Genomic DNA, 21181 nt, shown 5'->3' with positions numbered 1-21181 from the left:
CTGGTGTTGGACATCACCAACCAAGCTGAGCCCAGGAACGAGCCCTCTCAGTCAGCTGGTGTTGGACATCACCAACCAAGCTGAGCCCAGGAACGAGCCCTCTCAGTCAGCTGGTGTTGGACATCACCAACCAAGCTGACACCAGCACTGCTTCAAAAGAAAGAATTCCAATAAACAAAACCATGAACCAATCAAAAGGACTCATATTTACAACATTGGAAAAACGAAACAATATCCCAAAGCTGACTGAATTGCTATCTGACCCTAAACAGAGAATATGAATTGGGCTGATTATCTCTACTCTGTCAGAGATACGGAGCAGAGACATATCCTTGCCAAGTACAGGCTGAGTGACCACCAATTGGCAATAGAAACCGGTGGACATGAAAAGACATGGCTACCCAAAGAGGAGCATGTATGTGGTCACTGCACGACAGGGGAGGTAGAAACAGAGATGCCCTTTCTCCTTTACTGTGAGAAATATTCCTCACCAATAGATTCATTATTCACAGAAATGACTACATTTATTCCAAATGTTAACTTACTTAACACAGAGGAAAAACTAAATATACTCATGGGCAAAGGAGCAATGGCTCCTCTTGCAGTATGTATTTGCCTGAGGGACACTGAATAATAACATCTGCATAGTAAATAGTAACTTACTTATTATTAGTATTATTGCTATTACTATTATTTCTATTATCATTGTTGTTTATCATTCCAAATAGTAGTTGTATGGGTAGTAGGGTGATGGTAATGATAGCAGTTTAATGATGTCCTACATCAACATAACCTGAAAGGCCACTCAGCAAGGAAGAAGCCACTGCTCCAAAATCACCATTAAAAAAGCCAGACTATGGTTGGCAACTGCACATGGGGACAAAGATAGTACTTTTTGGAGAAATGTCCTCTGGTCTGATGAAACAAAAATATAACTATTTGGCCATAATGAACATTGCTATGTTTGGAGGGAAAAGGGGGAGGCTTGCAAGCAGAAGAACACCATCCCAACCGTGAAGCACGGGGTGGCAGCATCATGTCGCGGGGATGCTTTGCTGCAGGAGGGACTGGTGCGCTTCACAAAATAGATGGCATCCTGAGAAAGGAAAATTATGTGGATATATTGAAGCAACATCTCAAGACATCAGTCAGGAAGTTAAAGCTTGGTCACAAATGGGTCTTCCAAATGGACAATGACCCCAAGCATACTTCCAAAGTTGTGGTAAAATGGCTTAAGGACAACAAAGTCAAGGTCTTGGAGTGGCCATCACAAAGCCCTGACCTCAATCCGATAGAAAATTTGTGGGCAGAACTGAAAAAGCGTGTGTGAGCAAGGAGGCCTACAAACCTGACTAAGTTACACCAGCTCTGTCAGGAGGAATGGGCCAAAATTCACCCAACTTATTGTGGGAAGCTTGTGGAAGGCTACCTGAAACGTTTGACGCAAGTTAAACAATTTAAAGGCAATGCTACCAAATACTAATTCAGTGTATGTAAACGTCTGACCCACTGGGAATGTGATCAAAGAAATTAAAGCTGAAATAAATCACTCTACTATTATTCTGACATTACACATTATAAAATAAAGTGGTGATCCTAACTGACCTAAAACAGGGATTTTTTTACTAGGATTAAATGTCAGGAATTGTGAAAAACGGAGTTTAAATGTATTTGGCTAAGGTGTATGTAAACTTCCGACTTCAACTGTACCTCTCTCCGAGTGAGTCTCATTACCATCCAGGTCTCTGTTTGTTTATCATCAGGCCTCCACAGATCCTGCCCTGCTCTTCAGATAACGCTGCTAACCTGCCAATACCACTGGAATTCATTATCCACAACAGTTACCCCTCCCCCCCTCACCCTTCCCCTATTTGGAATTACAAATATCCATTGCATTTAATTTCTCACCTTCTCATTTGAATAAAGAGGACGGACGCTGTAATTAACAGGATATTAAGAAAAGCGAGGGAGTGCGTACAAGCGAGGGATAGAGTGAGGGAAGGAGGAAGACGAGAGAGGAGGAGAGATGGAGAGAGAAAGAGAGGAGCTGTGGAGAATTAATAACAGGCCAGATCTCTCCAAGGCCCCCTTAATGGGCTATGACAGGAATTTATTCACACTTAGGCTGGTATTAAATCAAAGGCTGGCCGAGTGGTGATGGCTGGGCTGCAATGGAGAGGCACTGGGGATGGTCCCGGGTACTAACTGTGACACCCCCGTAGGAACTGGTCATCAGTTAGGATCTGTTGGGGGGAGAAGAGAAGGAAAGATGGAGGAAAGGAATGAGGGTAGAGGAGGGTGAAGCAGGAGGAGGGAAGGGAAAGAGTGATGGGGAGATGACAGGGCAGCAGCCTCATATCCCAGATGGAATGATTATCAAGTACTCTTGAGAGCCCAGTGAATCATTATCCGTTCTGCAGAAAACGCAGTCATTCAGGGGTCCTTCTTGGACGGAAAAGGAGACAGATGGGACGAAAATGCCTGTCTGCCAGACATCTTCAGAATTTCAATTCGATACATTTCAATTGGTCTGTTTTCCTATTCATTGTTTCCTCTCATTAATTGGCGTGCAAGCACTAATGCAAGGCATTCATTAAGGATCTAATTTGTGGTCACTTGGGCGCTTCATAGTTTGTGTGTCTCGTTGGAGCAGAGGAGAGGAAAGCGGAATTGATATGTACAATCACAATCTGCTGTACAAAAGGTCTGCTGCTCAGAGATTGAGCAATCGCAGACCATTAGGTGGCAATGAATTATGGCTAATGCATCTCTCTCGCTCTCCCCCAATCAACATAACGAGAGCAGGCTATCACTCACACACAGGACGGCCCATAAAGCAGCAAGACATTACCATGGAAGAGTCATTTATTTTGGAGCTCCTCCAGTGTACCTCCTATACCCTAAAATACTCTACTCTTTACCTACCTTTCCTACTGCGTCGAACATCTCAGGCTTCCCACTAGATGTTGGAACATTGCTGCGGGGACTTGCTTGCCATCAGCCACAAGAGCATTAATGAGGTCGGGCACTAATGGGCGATTAGGCCGGGGCCTCAGTCGGCGTTCCAATTCATCCCAAAGGTGTTTGATGGGGTTGAGGTCAGGGCACTGTGCAGGCCAATCAAGTTCTTCCACACCGATCTCGACAAACGATTTCTATATGGACCTCGCTTTGTGCATGGGGGCATTGTCATGCTGAAACATGAAAGGACTTTCCACAAAGTTGGAAGCACAGAATTGTCTAAAATGTCATTGTATGCTGTAGCGTTAAGATTTCCCTTCACTGGAACTACGGGGCCTAGCCCGAACCATGAAAAACAGCCCCAGACCATTATTACTCCTCAACCAAACTTTACAGTTGGCCCTATGCATTGGGGCTGGTAGCGTTCTCCTGGCATCCACCAAACGCAGATTAGTCCGTTGGACTGCTAGATGGTAAAGCGTGATTCATCACTCCAGAGAATGCGTTTCCACTGCTCCAAAGTCCAATGACGGCAAGCTTTACACCACTCCAGCGACGCTTGGCATTGTGTGTGGCTGCTCCGCCATGGAAACCCATTTCATGAAGCTCCCGACGAACAGGTTTTATGCTGATTTTACTTTCAGGGGCAGTTTGGAACGCAGTAGTGAGTGCAACCGAGAACAGATGATTTTTACACGCTACGCGCTTCGGCCATCCCGTTGTTGCTTGTCATGACTGTCCTGGGAGGATGAGTCTGAATAGTTCAGATCAGCTTTGCAATAAATAACTTCAACCAGACCCCTTCTCACCCGCAGAGGGGGTTAAATGGAACTGGATGGGGGCTGACAGCTCATGCCCTGTTGTGAATCAAGGACAGAACATTCAGCCATCTCCCTCTCCAAATTCACCCAAGGAATGTGCCTTTGTTTCAACACACTTTTCCTGCCGACACTACACGTTCTAAAGCGAATACTGGAACAATATTTCTAACCGAGCATGGGGAATGGGCGGAGGTGACCTAAAAGAACACTAATGTCAGTTTGGTTGCTATTTTGTGATGTCATTAAACATTTTATAAAGGAAATACTGTAACTTGGAAAGTATACCCACTATTTGCGTGAAGTGTCCATCCGATGCATTGTGCATGAAATATGAAAAATTGTGTTTTTGTTAAGAGAGGGATGTAAATCTTAAAAACTATAAGAGAAAGTTGTTTCTATAACTTTGTACAAGTAAGTAGTCACCGCTCCCTTGAGTGAGGTCAGACAGCGTGTAAGCCTGACGGAACCGCCCCTTTTGAACAAACTGTACAAAATGATGGGTTAAGAATTAACATATCAGACCAGAGAGACATTAAGCTGCAGCTCACGTCCAAAGTGAGTCGAACTCTGAAATTTCAACACGAGGTACATATGATAAAGTCACCTCCCGGACAATCATTGGTACGGCTGATTAGCTGTCCTAAGTAAAGTCTCTAGGAAAGCAAATTTAAGTGGGACCATTCTACCACGCTTCTCAAATCACTGTAGTATGCTACTCTCATCACCCCACTGAGAACCATTGACAAGGCTGGCTAGTCTATCTTCGAATAAGCATCTTCCAGAGTGAATGGAGGTAGAATAAACTCTGTAGTTCTGTTCAGGACTTCACAAGTTACCGGATACCAGACGACAGCAGTGGAGAACAACAGTAGAAGACGGATGGGGAGCACTTTTGGACAATCAGAGCCTTACAAGTGTGCCGCAAAAAAGGCCCAACACCCTTTCCAAGAAGACCTGGTTCTGACAGAAATACACGAAGAACCGAGACATTTCCACGTAAATACATTCATGATTTCTTACTCCAAGTGGGAGGTGGTTCGTGTGCAAAGTACAAGTGAGAATAGTTTCAAAATGTACCAACGTTAAGTGTCTCTGTCTCTCTCGCCCTCTCCATGTCTTTCGTAACAAGCCCCTCCATATTGTTGTGAGTCCGCTAGAGACCTGTTTCTAATGTATTAAGTTTGGATGTTTGTCCTGTGTTACCATTTAGTTAGCTAGTGAATAAATAATTAAACCAATGTGTAGTACTGAATCATAAGGCTCTGGTTTTTGCAGATGCAAGGCGGTTACGTCTGTTCAGAATGATTATATGATACGAGGTTATGATTAATAAGTTGACTGTTTATGGATGTAATAGGTAGAGCTTTAGAGTTTAATTAGGGAGATGGTAACTCCTTTAAAAAAACTGCTCTCGTAGTGCCCCAAATCCTAATGAGTTAATCGTTACATGATTAATTTAAATTGGGTAACAATTAAACATAGTTGATTAGATAAATAACAGTCATCGTATTTTTGAAAGTAAAGTCACGACATGCTCCTAGACATTTCCACTTCACCATAACAACACTTCAGTTGACCGGGGCAGCTCTAGCAGGGCAGAAATTTGACAAACTCACTTTGCCATGTTGAAAGTCACTGAGCTCTTCATTAAGGCCTTCCTAATGTCAATGTTGGTCTATGGGGATTGCATGGCTGTGTGCTAGATGTTATACACCTGTCAGCAACGGGTGTGGCTGAGATAACCAAATCCACTCATTTGAATGGGTGTCCACACACTATATATACAAAAGTATCGGTCTGTTCTAGTCTTCCATCTATTGGTATTCTCTCTTTCAAGTGTCTCCTCTTTTTCCTCTCTTCTAATTGAAAATCCTCTCTGGCTCCATATGGAGACCTTCCCTCCAACATCTTCCCTTTGTCCACCCGGTCATCTATTTGTCTTCTACATATTTTTTTTACTCTCTCAGTATTCTTTATTTTCCCTTCTTTCTCTCCTCCTCTGGAATGACGGAAATCCTATCCGTCTCAATATGTCTACCCACTAAAATCTCCATTAAAATCTTCAGCCCGTTTCACTTTCTCTGGAATGTTATCTGGCTCAACATGCACAGTATGTCTTCACAGTAAAATCTCCTCTTTATCCATGCAGTCCGGTTATCCATCCATCTTTATCTTCTCTCTCTCTGTAGCCTCTCTTTTCTCTCTCGTCCTGTGGAATCCGGTATTTGGCTCAATATGTGGCCCGTCTTCACACTCAAATCTTCCCATCTATCCCATCCGGTTACATGTCAACTCTCGTTTCCCATCTCTTTCCCTCAATCTCTTTTCCTTGTGGAATCTGGTGTATCCATCCGGCTCAGGTCGTTGAGGCAGATGCAGCTGAGCCTCCTAAACATCTGTTTTCCGCATTCTGCCGCATCCCTCCCGTCCTGATGAGTTAACCTCTAACTCCCCAAAACATGTTCTTCTCATCGCAGCTTTAATATTCAGCTGGGCATTTGGGCTCTGGGCAGAGCAGTGTGGAGTGGAAAGGGGATGGCTGCTGCAGACATGCAAGTGAAGCCTACCTTTTCGCTATCCTTTTTTTTCCCCCTGGTGTTTTGGGTAGTAACTTTGTGGTATGGGCAGCTAAGATGGTAAATGTTTGATTGTCCACTTCACTGTTTGCTCAGTGCTTCCAAATTTAAATGAGTCTTTTCATTGTTTTCGTTGCTATATTTTCATCCAGCTCCTGGGCTACATTTGGATATTCGTAGTTACTCTGCATTCAATTTATAAACGCAACATGCAACAATTTCAACAATTTTGCAGTTCATATAAGGAAAATCAGTCAATTGAAATCAATTCCTTAGGCCCTAATTTATGGATTTCACATGACTGGGCAGGGGCGCAGCCATGGGTGGGCCTGGGAGGGCATAGGCCCAGCCAAGGCTTTATTATAGACAAAAATACTCCTCAGTGGACGCATGACTCAACCTTTGCCTCCCGAGCCCATTGAGGAGTTGTCTCATTGCTGCACGATCAAAATTGTGGAGAAAAGTGGGTTAAAATATCAGTTTCATCAGCTGTTCGGGTGGCTGGTCTCAGACGATACCGCAGGTGAATAATCCTGATGTGGAGGTCCTGGGATGGTGTGGTCTGCAGTTGTGAGACGGTTGGATGTACTGCCAAATTCTTAAAAATGATGCAGAATTTAAAAATAAAAAAATTTGTTTAACTAGGCAAGTCAGTTAAGAACAAATTATTATTTACAATGACGGCCTACCCCGGCCAAACCCGGATGATGCTGGGTCAATTGTGTGCCGCCCTATGGGACTCCCAATCACGGCTGGATGTGATACAGCCTGGATTTGAATCAGGGACTGTAGTGAAGCCTCTAGTACTGAGATGCAGTGCCTTAGACCATTGCGCAACTCTGGAGCAGCGGCCTTATGGTAGAGAAATGAACATTACATTCTCTGGCAACAGCTCTGGTGGACATTCCTGCAGTCAGCATGCCAATTGCACGCTCCCTCAAAACTTAGGAGACATCTGTGGCATTGTATTGTGTGACAAAATTGACAACCTGTCAGGTGGATGGATTATCTTGGCAATGGAGAAATGCTCACTAACAGGGATGAAAATGGAAAACTTCTGAGATCTTTTGTTTCAGCTCATGAAACATGGGACCAACACATTACATTTTAAGTTTATATTTTTGTTCCGTATAGTTTGAGCCGGTGTTATTGTTTGGATGTGCCTGTTTGCTCTCCTTTCAGTGTTGGTATGCTTCATAGCGATATGGTCAGCTAGAATGCTGATATTGATGCTTATGGAGGGTTTGTGTACTTGCAGTGGATACACAATTTGTTTGGTATCTGCCTGAGTTGAGGTAAGCTCAGCGCTCACGCCCATGTTTTACAGTAGTAGTTACCTTTAGCAGCAGCGAGGGAGCTAGTGCTCTTAAAAATAACCAATACTCATCCATGACATCTGTGACCTTGCTCCATTATGATTCAGCACACTCAAGACAGACAAGAATGCACACAGGCGTGCACACACCATGACTGGGGAGCTAATAAAAGCTGCAACACTGCCAAATAATGCATGTTGCAGTTTATCTAAAACTATTTTCAACAGTCAAAGAGAGACTATTACTACTTCAGGTAAATTACAGTACAGAGTACTGAGAGTATTGTGCACAATATGTAGCTTGTTTCTTCACACTATTTTTCCATTTATTTTGTTCTCTTCGTAGAATCTGTTCTCTCTCTCTCTTTTGGCCCATTTCTCTCCCCCTGGAATCCCTATTGAGGTTACCTTTTTATATACAGGGCTGTGCGCTCTAAATCCCAGCCTACTGTACATTTACATCGCTAAAGCCCCAGTGGGCAGCTCACCTTGTTAACCTCCAGGATCTCCCCCCTCTCTTCTGTTTCCGGGCGGGCCTGGCTGGCCGAGCGTTCATTGTGTCTGGAGCTGCCGTCCTCCTCCACATACGGGATGAGTTGCTGTGTGGGGGGAGGGTATATCAAAATATACAATGGGGGATGTTAAATTGATAGTAGTTTGGTACGTTGGCTTGGAAAATACATTTATTGTCTCTTGTCTGTGGCTCCGTTGCAAAAGAGATTACCATTTCAAATGGGTCTCGCCTGGTTATATAAAGGATAAATAAAACATTAACAAATAAATAAGGTTCATTGGCTTGTCTCTCAAACAAAATAAATAAGTAGGGATTGTGTGTAGAACACCAAAACACTCATCTACAAACAGTTCCATACCACCACCGACATTTCTGAATTAGGACTTCTCCACAGTCCATACCCAAGCTCTTAATTCATTTATAAGCACTCTCTGTGCTTGACGTTGTCTGGCTGACACTATACCGACTGTTTTGATGAAAACCCTCTCAGAATGCTGAGGTCTTTCCCTTCCTCCCTCCCTCCTTTTCGCTCTGCCTGGCTGTTCCTCCTGTTTTTAAATCACACTGACACCTGCTGGTCTGCAGGATAACGAGCAGTGCCGTATGGAACACATGGTTGTTTATTGCACTGCATCAAGAGCAACGGGCTTATCTTAAATAGTACCATTATACTAGTGTTACACTATCGTCTACTGGGTTCCTATTATCATACATGGCTGTGTGATGTGAGATTGCTTAAACGGTTATGTAGGAACGAGGTAATGATTTGAGAAAAGCATAAGATTGGGTACAAGAGAAAAGCATAAGATTAGGTACAAGGGGAATAACGATTACTGGCCAACCAAAAGCCTTACCAGGTGTGAAAACACAGCGAAGTCCAAAACAAATCTGAGGCTGAGTGCTATTCTACATTCTGAAAAGCCTAGTAGTTGATTGCATTTCATTGCAGTCAGTGACCTGAAGTTTAGCAACTGGCAGAGGCCAAGAGTAGACAGTGATTGATGCAGGCTGTGACCAAAGCATTACTGCAGGGCTGAACGGGGCTGGATAGGGCCAAAAGACAGACAGAGACAAAGGCAGGGAGAGAGAATCAAATGAGAAACATGAGACCGCTATGGCAGTTCTCTAGTCAGTCAGAGACCGATGCCAAACCCAAAGCTGTCTGATTCGTATTAGAGAGAAGACAGAAGACAAGCTGGATATTATATTAGGCCAACACTGTAATTGTTAGGGCTGTAGAATCAGAGAGGAAAAAACGTCTACTTCCAGCTATAAGCCAAACGCATTTTGAATTTAAAGGTAAGAGCTTTTTTTGGCAGTCGGAAGGGGGAAAATGTGCGGGGTTAGAGAGAGAAGGCGAGGGCGAGAGAGAAAGCGTGTGTGTGTGTGTGTCTCTGTGACTGTGTGTGTGTGAGTCATAACCCGTCTCTCTCCGCCACACTAGGATGGATGTGGTTTGCCTGTTGACAGAGAAGAATGGGGGTAATTAAGTTATCCAGGTTGCCTTACTTAGAAAGGGGGAACGAAATAGGGAGAAGAAAGGAGAGAAATGCCGTGGAGGATAAGTAAATTAAATGACATGGCCGCTCACGGTGCAGGAAATGCCAAAGAACGACAAGAGCTCAGTTGATTGCCTGGCTTGGGGAGAAAACAGAAAACCGCTGACGTGGGCAGCCTTCGCCAGCTGTTCATTACCAGGCCCACTGCTAATTAGGAACGCGATGAGGTCATGCTGGCCGAGTCATTGATTTCACTTCCTGTTTGGGGAAAGCCCAGTCAGCCAATAGCACGACTGTCAGGACTGTGGCCGGCCAATAGCAGGCTTGTCAGCCACTTGAGTTTTAGGGGATGATAAATAGCGATGTGTGGAGGGCCAACATCAACTTCCTCCAACCAACATGGTATGGTGAGGTACTGGTTGGTTAGCACAATAAGTCATTTTCATAGCTTCTGGGAATATGTAAACATTTTAAATGAAGTGGTACAACTGGGGAGTGTAAATGGACAGTGAGGTTTATATAAAAAGTGTAACTTTTCAGAGGGAGAGAAATACAGCACGCCGGTATGCCATATGGGAAATTCCACCTTCACGGAATTATGCTGAGACGCATATTTTTCACATGAAAATGTATGCCAAAGAAAAACCATTGACTTCAAAGTTTAACAAACCATACAACTCTATGCACAAGGACCACTATGAATAATTTACAAAATAAAACATTTACTGTAAAAAAGTTTAGAAACAAAATTGTATCTGCACAGATCTTCCTATAAATGTGTTTTTGTTGAAAATAGTTTTTGTTTGATATACATTTGAGTGAAAAATCTGAGTCTCACCGTAATTCCGTTACCATGGAATTGCCCATGTATAAAACAAACAAATGTAATGTACAGTACCAGTCAAACGTTTGCCCCCGGTGATGCGTTGTGCAGACCGCACCACATTCTGGAGAGCCCTGCGGTTGTGGGTGGTGCAGTTGCCGTACCAGGCAGTGATACAGCCCTAGAGGATGCTCTCAATTGTGCATCTGTAAAAGTTTGTGAGGGTTTTAGGTGACAAGACAAATTTCTTCAGCCTCCTGAGGCAAAGAGAAACGACAGTCCATCATTACTTTGAAAGTTTCTTCAAGTACAGTCGCAAAAACCATCAAGTGCTATGATGAAACTGACTCTCATGAGGACCGCCACAGGAAAGGAAGACCCAGAGTTACCTCTGCTGCAGAAGACAAGTTCATTAGAGTTAACTGCACCACAGATTGCAGCCCAAATAAATGCTTCACAGAGTTCAAGTAACAGATACATCAACATCAACTGTTCAGAGGGACTGAGTGAATCAGGCCTTCATGGTTGAATTGTTGCAAAGAAACCACTACTAAAAGGACACCAATAAGAAGAAGAGACTTGCTTGGGCCAAGAAACATGAGGAATGGACATTAGACCGGTGGAAATCTGTCCTTTAGTCTGATGAGTCCACATTTGAAATTTTTGGTTCCAACCGTGTCTTTGTGAGATGCAGAGTAGGTGAACGGATGATCTCTGGATATGTGGTTCCCACCATGAAGCATGGAGGAGGAGGTGTGGGGGTGCTTTGCTGGTGACACTGTCGCTGATTTAGAATTCAAGCACACTTAATCAGCATGGCTACCACAGCATTCTGCAGCGATACGCCATCCCATCTGGTTTGCAGTTAGTGGGACTATCATTTGTTTTTCAACAGGACAATGACCCAACACACTTCCAGGCAGTGTAAGGGCTATTTGACCAAGAAGAAGAGTGATGGAGTGCTGCATCAAATGACCTGGCCTCCACAATCCCCCAAACTCAACCCAAATGAGATGGTTTGGGATGAGTTGGACTGCAGTGTGAAGGAAAAGTACCCAATAAGTGCTCAGCATATATGAGAACTCTTTCAAGACTGTTGGAAAAGCTTTCCAGGTGAAGCTGGTTGAGAGAATGCCAAGCGTGTACAAAGCTGTCATCAAGGCAAAGGATGGCTACTTTTTTTTCTTTTTGAATTTTACCCCCTTTTCTCCCCAATTTTGTGGTATCCAATTGTTAGGAGTTACTATCTTGTCTCATCGCTACAACTCCCGTACAGGCTCGGGAGAGACGAAGTTCGAAAGCCATGCGTCCTCCGAAACACAACCCAACCAAGCCGCACTGCTTCTTAACACAGCGCGCATCCAACCCGGAAGCCAGCCGCACCAATGTGTCGGAGGAAACACCGTGCACCTAGCGACCTGGTTAGCGTGCACTGTGCCCGGCCCGCCACAGGAGTCGCTAGTGCACGATGAGACAAGGATATCCCTACCGGCCAAACCCTCCCTAACCCGGACGGCCAATTGTGCGTCGCCCCACAGACCTCCCGGTCGAGGTCGGCTGCGACAGAGCCTGGGCTCGAACCCAGAGTCTCTGGTGGCACAGCTAGCACTGCGATGCAGTGCCCTAGACCACTGCGAAAGGGTGGCTACTTTAAAGAATCTAAAATATATTTAGATTTGTTTAACATTTTTTGGGGTTACTGCATGAGGTGTTATTTGATAGTTTTGATGTCTTCACTATTATTCCACAATGTTTTAAAAAATGAAGTAAAAACCCTTGAATGAGTAGCTGTATCCAAACTTGAGTGGTAATTTACATGTTTAATGCAAAATGCCTCTGTCAGATGTAAGAAAAGCCTAATTAAACGTGTGCATGCAGTCCGCTCTAAAAGATTGGTTTAAAACCAATTGGCTCCAAACCAATAGGAGAAAAGACTGCAACAATAAAACTACAAATAAAAACAATGGAATCGCCCAGCATGAGGTCTGAAACAACAGCCGCCCCAGTAACTCAGTAAAATAAAGTGGTGGGTGGGTGTCCATAACAGCCACTAAGGAGGCCCTAGGGACAAACACAGAGAGCAATTTAATTGAATGTGGAGCTGAGCCAAGGGTCTGTGTCCCAAATGGATACAAATTCCTTGTACAGTGCACTACTTTTGACCAGAGCCTTGTCAAAAGTAGTGCACTATATAGGGAATAGGGTGTGCCGAGGTAGACCGGGACAGAGTGGGAGAGGCACCAAGTAAATGATGTCCAGTTCAAATTAGTTAGATATTGATTGTGATCGACAGAGTGGTCCTGGGACAGTGGTCAGTCACCTCTGGGGTTACGGGGTCCAGACCGGTGCAGTTTTCATTGCATTTGTCGTAGACGAGGCGCAGCTTGCGGAAGAGTACAGAGAGCATACGCAGGTGCTCCTGCAGTTTGCCCAGCCTGTCCTGGTGGGTGCTGGGGTGGTACGTCACTCCATTTGGCAGCTGGGGGAGAAGACATAGGAAGGAAGTGTTTTTCTCTTTTAGTAATGTAATAACATTTTAATAATTGTTTCAGGCCAATACAAGGCCTCCTATTTACTCCTTGACTAGTACCTTCTTGACTACTGGTAATCAGCGTGTGATTACATAAATGTTTATGGTGGTCACTGAAGTGTAGAAGTTTTGTAAAATAATGACTTTTTTTTTTTTTTTTTGCAATGTAGACCAAAAAAAAAAGAAGTATTAATTTTACTGTGCTGTTACATGGCATTACACCAGGAGAAGTTACATATGATATGTGTATAACTTAAAACTGCTTCGGACTGTTTAACCTGAGCTTTATGCTAACTAACTTTAGCTTTAGGCACTTTTAACTGATCATTTCAACTGAGGTTTAATGCTAACTAGCTTTAGCTTAAGGCACTTTAAACTGATAATTTCAACGGAGCTTTAATGCTAACTAGCTGTAGGTGCTTTTAACCGATCGTAATCATCCTGTGCAGCCTGAAATGATTCCCTGCATGAGGGTAGGTGAGGTGTATACCTGTATACATGCCTACCAGAGTGATCTTTTTTCACACAGTCTGTGATCTGTGAAACAAGTCACAACAGTGCTGTTTGTGCATTCTGTGGCGGGGAAGCGCGGCTTGTGTTGTGGTGGTAATGCATTCTTCTTCTTTTGTCTTTGACTTTCTCGTCGTTGTTTTAATGAGCTGCAGAAGGATCTTCTTTGAGACACAGAGCGAGAGAGACAATGTCTGACAATGTCCCAAATGGCACCCTATTCCTTATATAGTGCACTACTTTTGACCAGAGTCCTAGTATGGGCCCTGGTCAAAAGTAGTGAACTACATAGGGAATTATGTGCCATTTAGGACAGAGAAAACCTGTCCTGAACTCATCTCCAGGGCACCGTCTGATCTTTCCAATGTGTCAACAGAAGGACGAGAAGAGGTATAAACAGATGGTGACTGTCTAATGATAAAATGGAGACCTTTTCATACCCAATTATATCACCCATGTTTTAAAACTAATGTGAAACAGGATTGGGACATTTATTTGTATTTAACTAGGCAAGTCAGTTAAGAACCAATTCTGATTTACAATGACTGCCTACCTCGGCCAAACCCTAACGACGCTTGGCCAATTGTGCCCCGCCCTATGGGACTCCCAATCACAGCCGGTTGTGATACAGCCTGGAATCGAACCAGGGTCTGTAGTGACACCTCTAGCACTGAAATGCAGTGCCTTAGACCACTGCGCCACTCGGGAGACATGCCTTCCTAGGGCAATAATAAAAGCTGGCTTAGTTGGCCTAGCTTTCTGCTCGTAGGCCCATATCCATCTTCATCATAAAACAGAGTGACAATACATGTCATATTGTGTTAATGTTATTTGATATAACTGTGAGGAGAGAGAGGGATATTTATTTGGTTGAACAGACTCCAACCAGTGCCACACGATTTTTACCTCTTGGATGGCAGTCAATTCATGTTGTGCTCTCAGTTTATGTAATGCTGTCGGTCTGGGGTCAAATAAGGCTGAATGCTTTGCGTGTAATAAAGGTGGTTGACAGACCAGCACCATCCATAATCAAAGGCAACCCATGAACTTCATTCAGCTTTTACACCGCCCCAATACAAAAAGTCACAAACACTCACCTGCATGTTCCTCAACAGCTGGAAGATCTCCATGGTGCGTAAGACAATATCCTGCACCGTCTCCTGGCCGATGCGACAGAGCGACGCCGTGTTGACATCACGGGCAGCCTGAGCCTGCTGCCCAGCGAACGCCACCATGGGAGGGGTGGTCATGTGGACAGCAGAGGACCTGTAGGTGCAGTGATGAGTCAGCTTATTCTACACTGGCACACCCTGGCATGCCTGGTCGTATGATATTGGAAGGATGGAAAAGGGAAGGGTTGGGAGAGAGACAGGGAAAAAGAAACAGACTGGTTAATTTCTTGATGTTACATTCCCAATGATGAGTTGATGAATTAATGAATATATAAATAAATAAACTATTGTTGCCAGACAAATTTCCTTATGGGACAATAATTAATTCATTTAATCCAAAAATAATTGCAAACTATTTATCTCCAAGCTTCCCCTTAACCCTTTAGTCCATCAGCCCGTTCCATACTCAAAGGGGGAAAAAAGTGGCAGTATAGAGTGAAATAATGTGCTAAACAAAATTGATTTTATTTTTATGTATGGAACTAAACTAGAAATATTTTTGCATCTCGGTCTCTTTGATTTTTCCTTATGTTTTTTTTGTGTGTAAGTTAAAGGTTTGTGTGTGATCACCTGCTGAAACCCTAGAACTTACCTATCTACAGTGCCTTTGGAAAGTAGTCAGACCCCTTGACATTTTCCACATTTTGGTAGGTTACAGCCTTACTCTCAAATTGATTAAATGTGTTTTATTTCCTCATCGATCTACACACAATAACCCAATAATGACAAAGAAAAACTGGATTTTAGACATTTTTGGAAAAAACTGAAATATCACATTTACATAAGTTTTCAGACCCTTTACTCAGTACTTTGAGGCACTTTCGGCAGCGATTGCAGCCTTGAGTCTTCTTGGGTGACGCTACAAGCTTGGCACACCTGTATTTGGAGAGTTTCTCCCATTCTTCTCTGCAGATCCTCTCAAGCTCTGACAGGTTGGATGGGGAGTGATGCTGCACAGCTATTTTAGGGTCTCTCCCGAGATGTTCGACTGGGTTCGAGTCTGGGCTCAGGCTGGGTCACTCAAGGACATTGAGACTTGTCCCAAAGCCACTCCTGCATTTTCTTGGCTGTGTGCTTAGGGTCATTGTCCTGTTGGAAGGTGAACCTTTGCCCTAGTCTGAGGTCCTGAGCGCTCTGGAGCAGGTTTTTATCAAGGATCTCTCTGTACTTTGCTCTGTTCATCTTTGGCTCAATCCTGACAAGACTCCCAGTTCCTGCCACTCAAAAACATCCCCACAGCATGATGCTGCCACCACTACTATGCTTCACCGCAGGGATGGTGCTAGGTTTCCTCCAGAAGTGACGCTTGGCAATCAGCCTAAAGAGTTCAATCTTGGTTTCATCATGGTCTGAGAGACTTAAGGTGGCTTTTGGCAAACTACAAGCGGGCTGCCATTCCATCTGGCCACTTTGCCATAAAGGCCTGATTGGTGGAGTGCTGCAGAGATGGTTGTCCTTCTGGAAGGTTCTCCCATCTCCACAGAGGAACTCTAGAGCTCTGTCAGAGTGACCAAGGCCATTCTCCTGATTTGCTCAGGCGGCCAGCTCTAAGAATTGTCTTGGTGGTACCAAACTTCTTTCATTGAAGAATGGAGCCCACTGTGGTTATTTATTTTACCTTTATTTAACTAGGCAAGTCAGTTAAGAACAAATTCTTATTTTCAATTATGGCCTACCAGAAGGTAAAAGACTTCCTGGGGGGACAGGGGCTGGGATTAAAAAATTAAATACAAATATAGGACAAAATACACGACACTACACTACACTACACTAATCTTGGGAACCTTCAATGCTGCAGATATTTTTTTTGGTACCCTTCCCTAGATCTGTGTCTTGACACAATCTTGTCTCGGCGCTCTACGGACAATTGCTTCCACCTCAGGGCTTGGTTTTGGCCCTGGCTTACACTGTCAATTGTGGGACCTATATAGACAGGTGTGTGCCTTTCCAAATCATGTCCAATCAGTTGAATTTACCACAGGTGGACTCCAATCAAGTTGTAGAAACATCAAGGAAGAACAATGGAAACAGGATGCACCTGAGCATAGAAAAGGGTCTAAAACCTTTTTTTTTCTCTACATTTTCACTTTGTCATTATGGGGTAGTGTGTAGATTGCGGAGGATTTTAATTGTTTTAACCCATTTTTAATAAGGTTTTAACTTAACAAAATGTGAAAAAAGTGAAGGGGTCTGAATACTTTCCCAAAGGTACTGTATATATATTTATTTCTTATCTTAACTAAGGTAAAAGAAACACAGGAGCGGTCATTAAAATTATTTATTTTTATTGAAATTTAGGCAGGCAACAGTTTTCCCAGGCCTCCACTGAAGATCTCACCTTACTCAGGTAGCTGTAAAACCTCTTCCAGGCTGAGACCTTTGTCAGTCTGAGCCTTGCAGCCCTCGGGCTTTGAGACAGCCTCTTTGACACTGCCAAGCTCATTCCTCAGGGGGAGGCCCCAGTTGCTGTCTTTGCTACTCCCCATGGTGCTGAAGGTAGGGCGCAACAACTTTTCTTCGCACATGGGGAAAATAGCAAAGGGCCAGTAGACTCCACTATCAGAGTACGGATCAGCCTCCTCCTTTCCACATGCAAACTTGGGTAGGGGTAGAAGAGACCCATCACTTTTTTTACTAGTGACCATTGGTCTATGGCATAGTCTACAAGCTGAAGCTCTAGTGAACTGTAAGTCATGATGATGAGATGAATAATAACAAACAAGGTGCAGCTACTGCAGAAGGTGCAACTGAAGTTGAATGACACGTTCTGGTTTTTAAAATCAAATCTCTATTTAAAAAAACTAATAATAATAACCACGGCTCAAACACTAACGTTACGTCTTTTCAGAAATGGCTACGCTCTCCGTATAGAGACAGAGGAAACGGCTCGAGTCGCACAAAAGGGAATATGACGTTGCAGATAAAGTTCGGAAGGACATAATTTCATGTGCACAACATCTAAAGCCCCGGATCACTATACCGAGAGCTTTGCCATTTCTAAAAGGACGTATTTCGGTGTTTTTGAAGCCTTTGTAAAAAAATATATATAAAAAGGCTCCACCCTTCAATAACATAGCAATTCACATGCACTAGAATAGCCTGGCAAATTAACTGTATATACAGTACATTTCTGGAAGGCATGGACACTTACATCAGTGTAAACGGACAGCTCTATGCATTGTATCTGCAACGTTGCACCCCAACTTCACACGCCACAGTTAACGTAATAACGGTTTATTTAGCTAGATGGCTAACGTTGCTGGCTACAGACAGCAAGCTGTTAGCAAACGAGACGATAGTTATTTCAAATAGCTTTAACATGCATTTGTCCTCTTGCTATACAAAACAAAAAGTTGACTTTGGCGCTTTTCATATTGTCCAACTGACTAAAAACGCAATACGTAAACTTACCTGTGCTAGCTAGTATGAATGTATATTTTTTGTTGACATGTGTGTCAAGTTCCATTTCTCCAGGATATCGAAAGTGTCAAACATCGCGAGACCTTACATTGAGTATCTTAACCGTAAAGCATGAAATATGAGCGTTTATTAAAGCTTTACTCCTTGGTTGCTAGCAACATTACTTATACCCATTGGTTCTTGAAGAATGTAACTTATACATGCCTAATGAGCTTAGTTTAACTGTCGTACCCCATCATAACCCAAAATATAACACGCTTGTTATACTCCAATGTTTGTAAACAAACACTGTATAGCCTCAACATGGTTAAAACTGTACTTTTGAGATCATGGATAGTCAGTCCTTGCAAACAGAGCTCTAAAATACAAATTCTCCAGGCCCATATCCATCAGCTTTCTATCAAAACACATGTGAGGTGACACTTTGTTATTGTTCAATTAAGGATTCCAGCTTTAAAAATGTGGATTATTGTTGCTGCCATTGATTGCACTGAAATATATTGATGACTATGAAAAAACACCAACTCCAATACAAAAAAAAATGCATTAGCATTATCTTACAGCAGATACGGTATGTACATCAAATATAGGTGTTTAATACCCCACTCATGTTACGGTAGAGCAGAGCTCCACTGCAAGTTCACCTGTGTAAAAGCGACACCTGGTGGTCATTCTGCGATCAACACTGCCCTGTACAATTTATCTTTCAACCCTCTGGTCTATTTGAACTTTTTGGTGAAGTGACTTACTGTATTTGTATACGATTTAGCTGGGATCATCCCTAACGTGTCATGTGTCATCATAATCTTCCTCTTCGTATAAAAAAAACACCATTCAAACTTGTGTGAGCCCCTAATCCTATGTTATTAATGGTAGAATGGACAAAAACTATAATTCTCTGCAAAGAGAGGACCACCTTTTGCTAGGTTTCCATTCATAGCTCACAAAGCAATCTGTTACGAGTTATCTTTATTTAAATTAAAGTATCAAACACAAGGATGTGCCTGAAATAGATACTTACTCATCCTGTGCGCCCTGCCGTGCTAAATTGCTGCTCTGAGTGACAAGGAGAATAAGAGAGGGTTTTATTGAAAAAAATGAAAGGCTTCTTCAGGCTTCAGGCTTGAGTGAAGCTGAAGTTTGAAAATAATGCCTGTTACTTAATTTCCATTATTCCTTCAAATGTGGGGTTATACGGCTACAGGATGGATTTAAATGTCAATTTATCTAGTGTGGGAGGCTGAGTTGGGTAATTGTAAACCTTGAGACAGGTTTTATTTTCTTCTCTCTAAAGCTCTCTGTGTAAGCTGCTGAAACAGAAACGGGCACAGAAACGCCATGTCAGTTCACTTGGCTGCTGACAACTTCTTAATTTGCGAAAACGAATGCCGTTTAGTTCACCACGATGAATGAGTTCCAATCTGGCTCGTCACAGGTTGTTAGATCCTAATTTCCTAGGTTATAATTTGTTTCGCACATATGAATATTGAATAACTGAGGCTTGGTGTGACACGTGGCTCTATTTTGAGGCATTTGCACAAAATATGTAGACACAATTCTGGTTCTGTTGTGTCATGCCTGTAGTGTTTAAGTCTTTTATAACAGAATTATGAATATTCCAAGTCCATAAAGATGAAGACAAATTTCGCATCTGATACAGAATCTATACTTAACATATGCTTCCAATGACCATACCTTACCTTTACACCCTCAAGCACAGACCGAGATAAAGCACATAGTTGATAGAGAAGTTTTCTCAAATACTGTTCAATTACCATGAATTATACAAACATTGAATAAATAGGCTACTATATTTAAGAAGAGAGATTTGCTCTATGACACATATTCTAACCACTTAGAAACTTCTTAAATATAAGATGACCTTGGTGTGATTTCAGGGTGTACAGTACAGTATTGGACCATATCACCTACACCAAACCAGCAGAGAGCCTCAACAATGGCCAGATTCAAGGCCCCAGAGTGTTGGAAGGGAAAACTCCCAGTGAGGGGAGAGGAAACGTGAACCATATAATGACTGCTGAGGGATATCAGGCTAAATCGGATTATCTACCATACTCAGCCGTCTCGTGCTTTAATTAAAAACACTCTGATCTTGTTTCTCCAGGGTTAGGTTCGGGAGGGGCGCAGTGCACAATAGTCTGCTCTCCCACTTCAACCAGGACAGTGTCTGACGTTGAAGAGGATTAAAAGAGAGAATGGACCAAGCTACAGACAAGGAGAGAGATAATATAGGAGTAGGGCTAAATTGCACGGTTCTGTGCCCCTCTGCCTCATGTGGAATCCTGTGCGAATTTCAGCCCAACAGTGACTGCCAGAGCAGCAGTTGGATAAAGGGCTTAACTTTCTCTGTGTGTTTGTCTCTGTGTGTGTGAGCTGAGTAGAGTGGGGTGCAAAGAGTGTGTGTGTGTGTGTGTGAGAGAGAGTAATGTAGAGCAGACAAAAGCAGGGTGCAAAGAGGATGGGGTGCACAGGAGATGGGATACTGCCAGGGGTCAGCTGATTTCAGGGAAACACAATCCATCAATCAGATGTTAAACACACACACGCTGCTCTAATCTGCCAAGTCATGCTCACACAGCCCACAGAGTGGAGTGCAAATGCAGAGGTTAAATGTTGATCCACTCACACATTCTAGAGAGCTTGTGATTGCCTTGCTGAAATGGTTTGCTACAACAAAACAAGTTAGCTGTGAAATCATTATTACACAATATAACTTGGCCTTAAAAAACAACAAAGACCTCAAAAACAAAATGCATACTTAATCACTGACTCTCCCTTCCTTAATTGACTTATTCTATATGTTTCAAATACCCCCTAATAGCTTTCAGTACACAAACTGAACCTTCCCCCTGTGTACATTTGATCAATTAATGTTATCAGGGTCTGATTTTCAACAGATTGATTGAAGTCTCCCTTTAAGGGAGGGTGAGGCCAAACCAGAGATGTGTGTATGATACTGGGCCAGTAACACTAAGGGACCCTTGAGACCCAAGATGGCTGATCCATTGGATTGACGGCC

General features: G+C 43.1%; 1 protein-coding gene and 1 long non-coding RNA gene across 3 annotated transcripts in view; one reads left to right on the top strand and one right to left on the bottom strand.

Moving 5' to 3' along the window:
• The window catches only part of LOC112229933 (mediator of RNA polymerase II transcription subunit 30), a 34480-nt gene extending 19681 nt beyond the window's left edge, over nt 1-14799 (bottom strand). Inside the window, exons 1-4 of one of the 2 annotated variants that reach the window (XM_042309952.1) lie at nt 14647-14799; nt 12830-12988; nt 8162-8272; nt 1885-2243 (exon numbers count right to left, since the gene is read on the bottom strand). In XM_042309952.1, the coding sequence (XP_042165886.1) occupies nt 2202-2243; nt 8162-8272; nt 12830-12988; nt 14647-14799 (465 nt within the window). In that variant the 3' untranslated portion in view covers nt 1885-2201. Of the gene's footprint in view, nt 1-1884; nt 2244-8161; nt 8273-12829; nt 12989-14646 lie in introns of those variants that run through there. The other variant, XM_024396088.2, reaches the window with a different exon arrangement.
• A 2023-nt stretch (nt 14800-16822) lies between these two features.
• LOC112229934 lies at nt 16823-20895 on the top strand. Its single transcript, XR_002950236.2, has 3 exons — nt 16823-16929; nt 17020-17068; nt 20267-20895. It is a non-coding gene; the product is annotated as an uncharacterized LOC112229934 (long non-coding RNA).
• The last annotated feature ends 286 nt before the right edge of the window (nt 20896-21181 follow it).

This window comes from Oncorhynchus tshawytscha, linkage group LG31 (genome assembly GCF_018296145.1).
Source record: "Oncorhynchus tshawytscha isolate Ot180627B linkage group LG31, Otsh_v2.0, whole genome shotgun sequence".
In the NCBI taxonomy this organism is placed as follows: Eukaryota; Metazoa; Chordata; class Actinopteri; order Salmoniformes; family Salmonidae; genus Oncorhynchus; species Oncorhynchus tshawytscha.
Note: the sequence above shows the minus strand (reverse complement) of the source record. Positions and strands in the feature narration are given on the sequence as shown.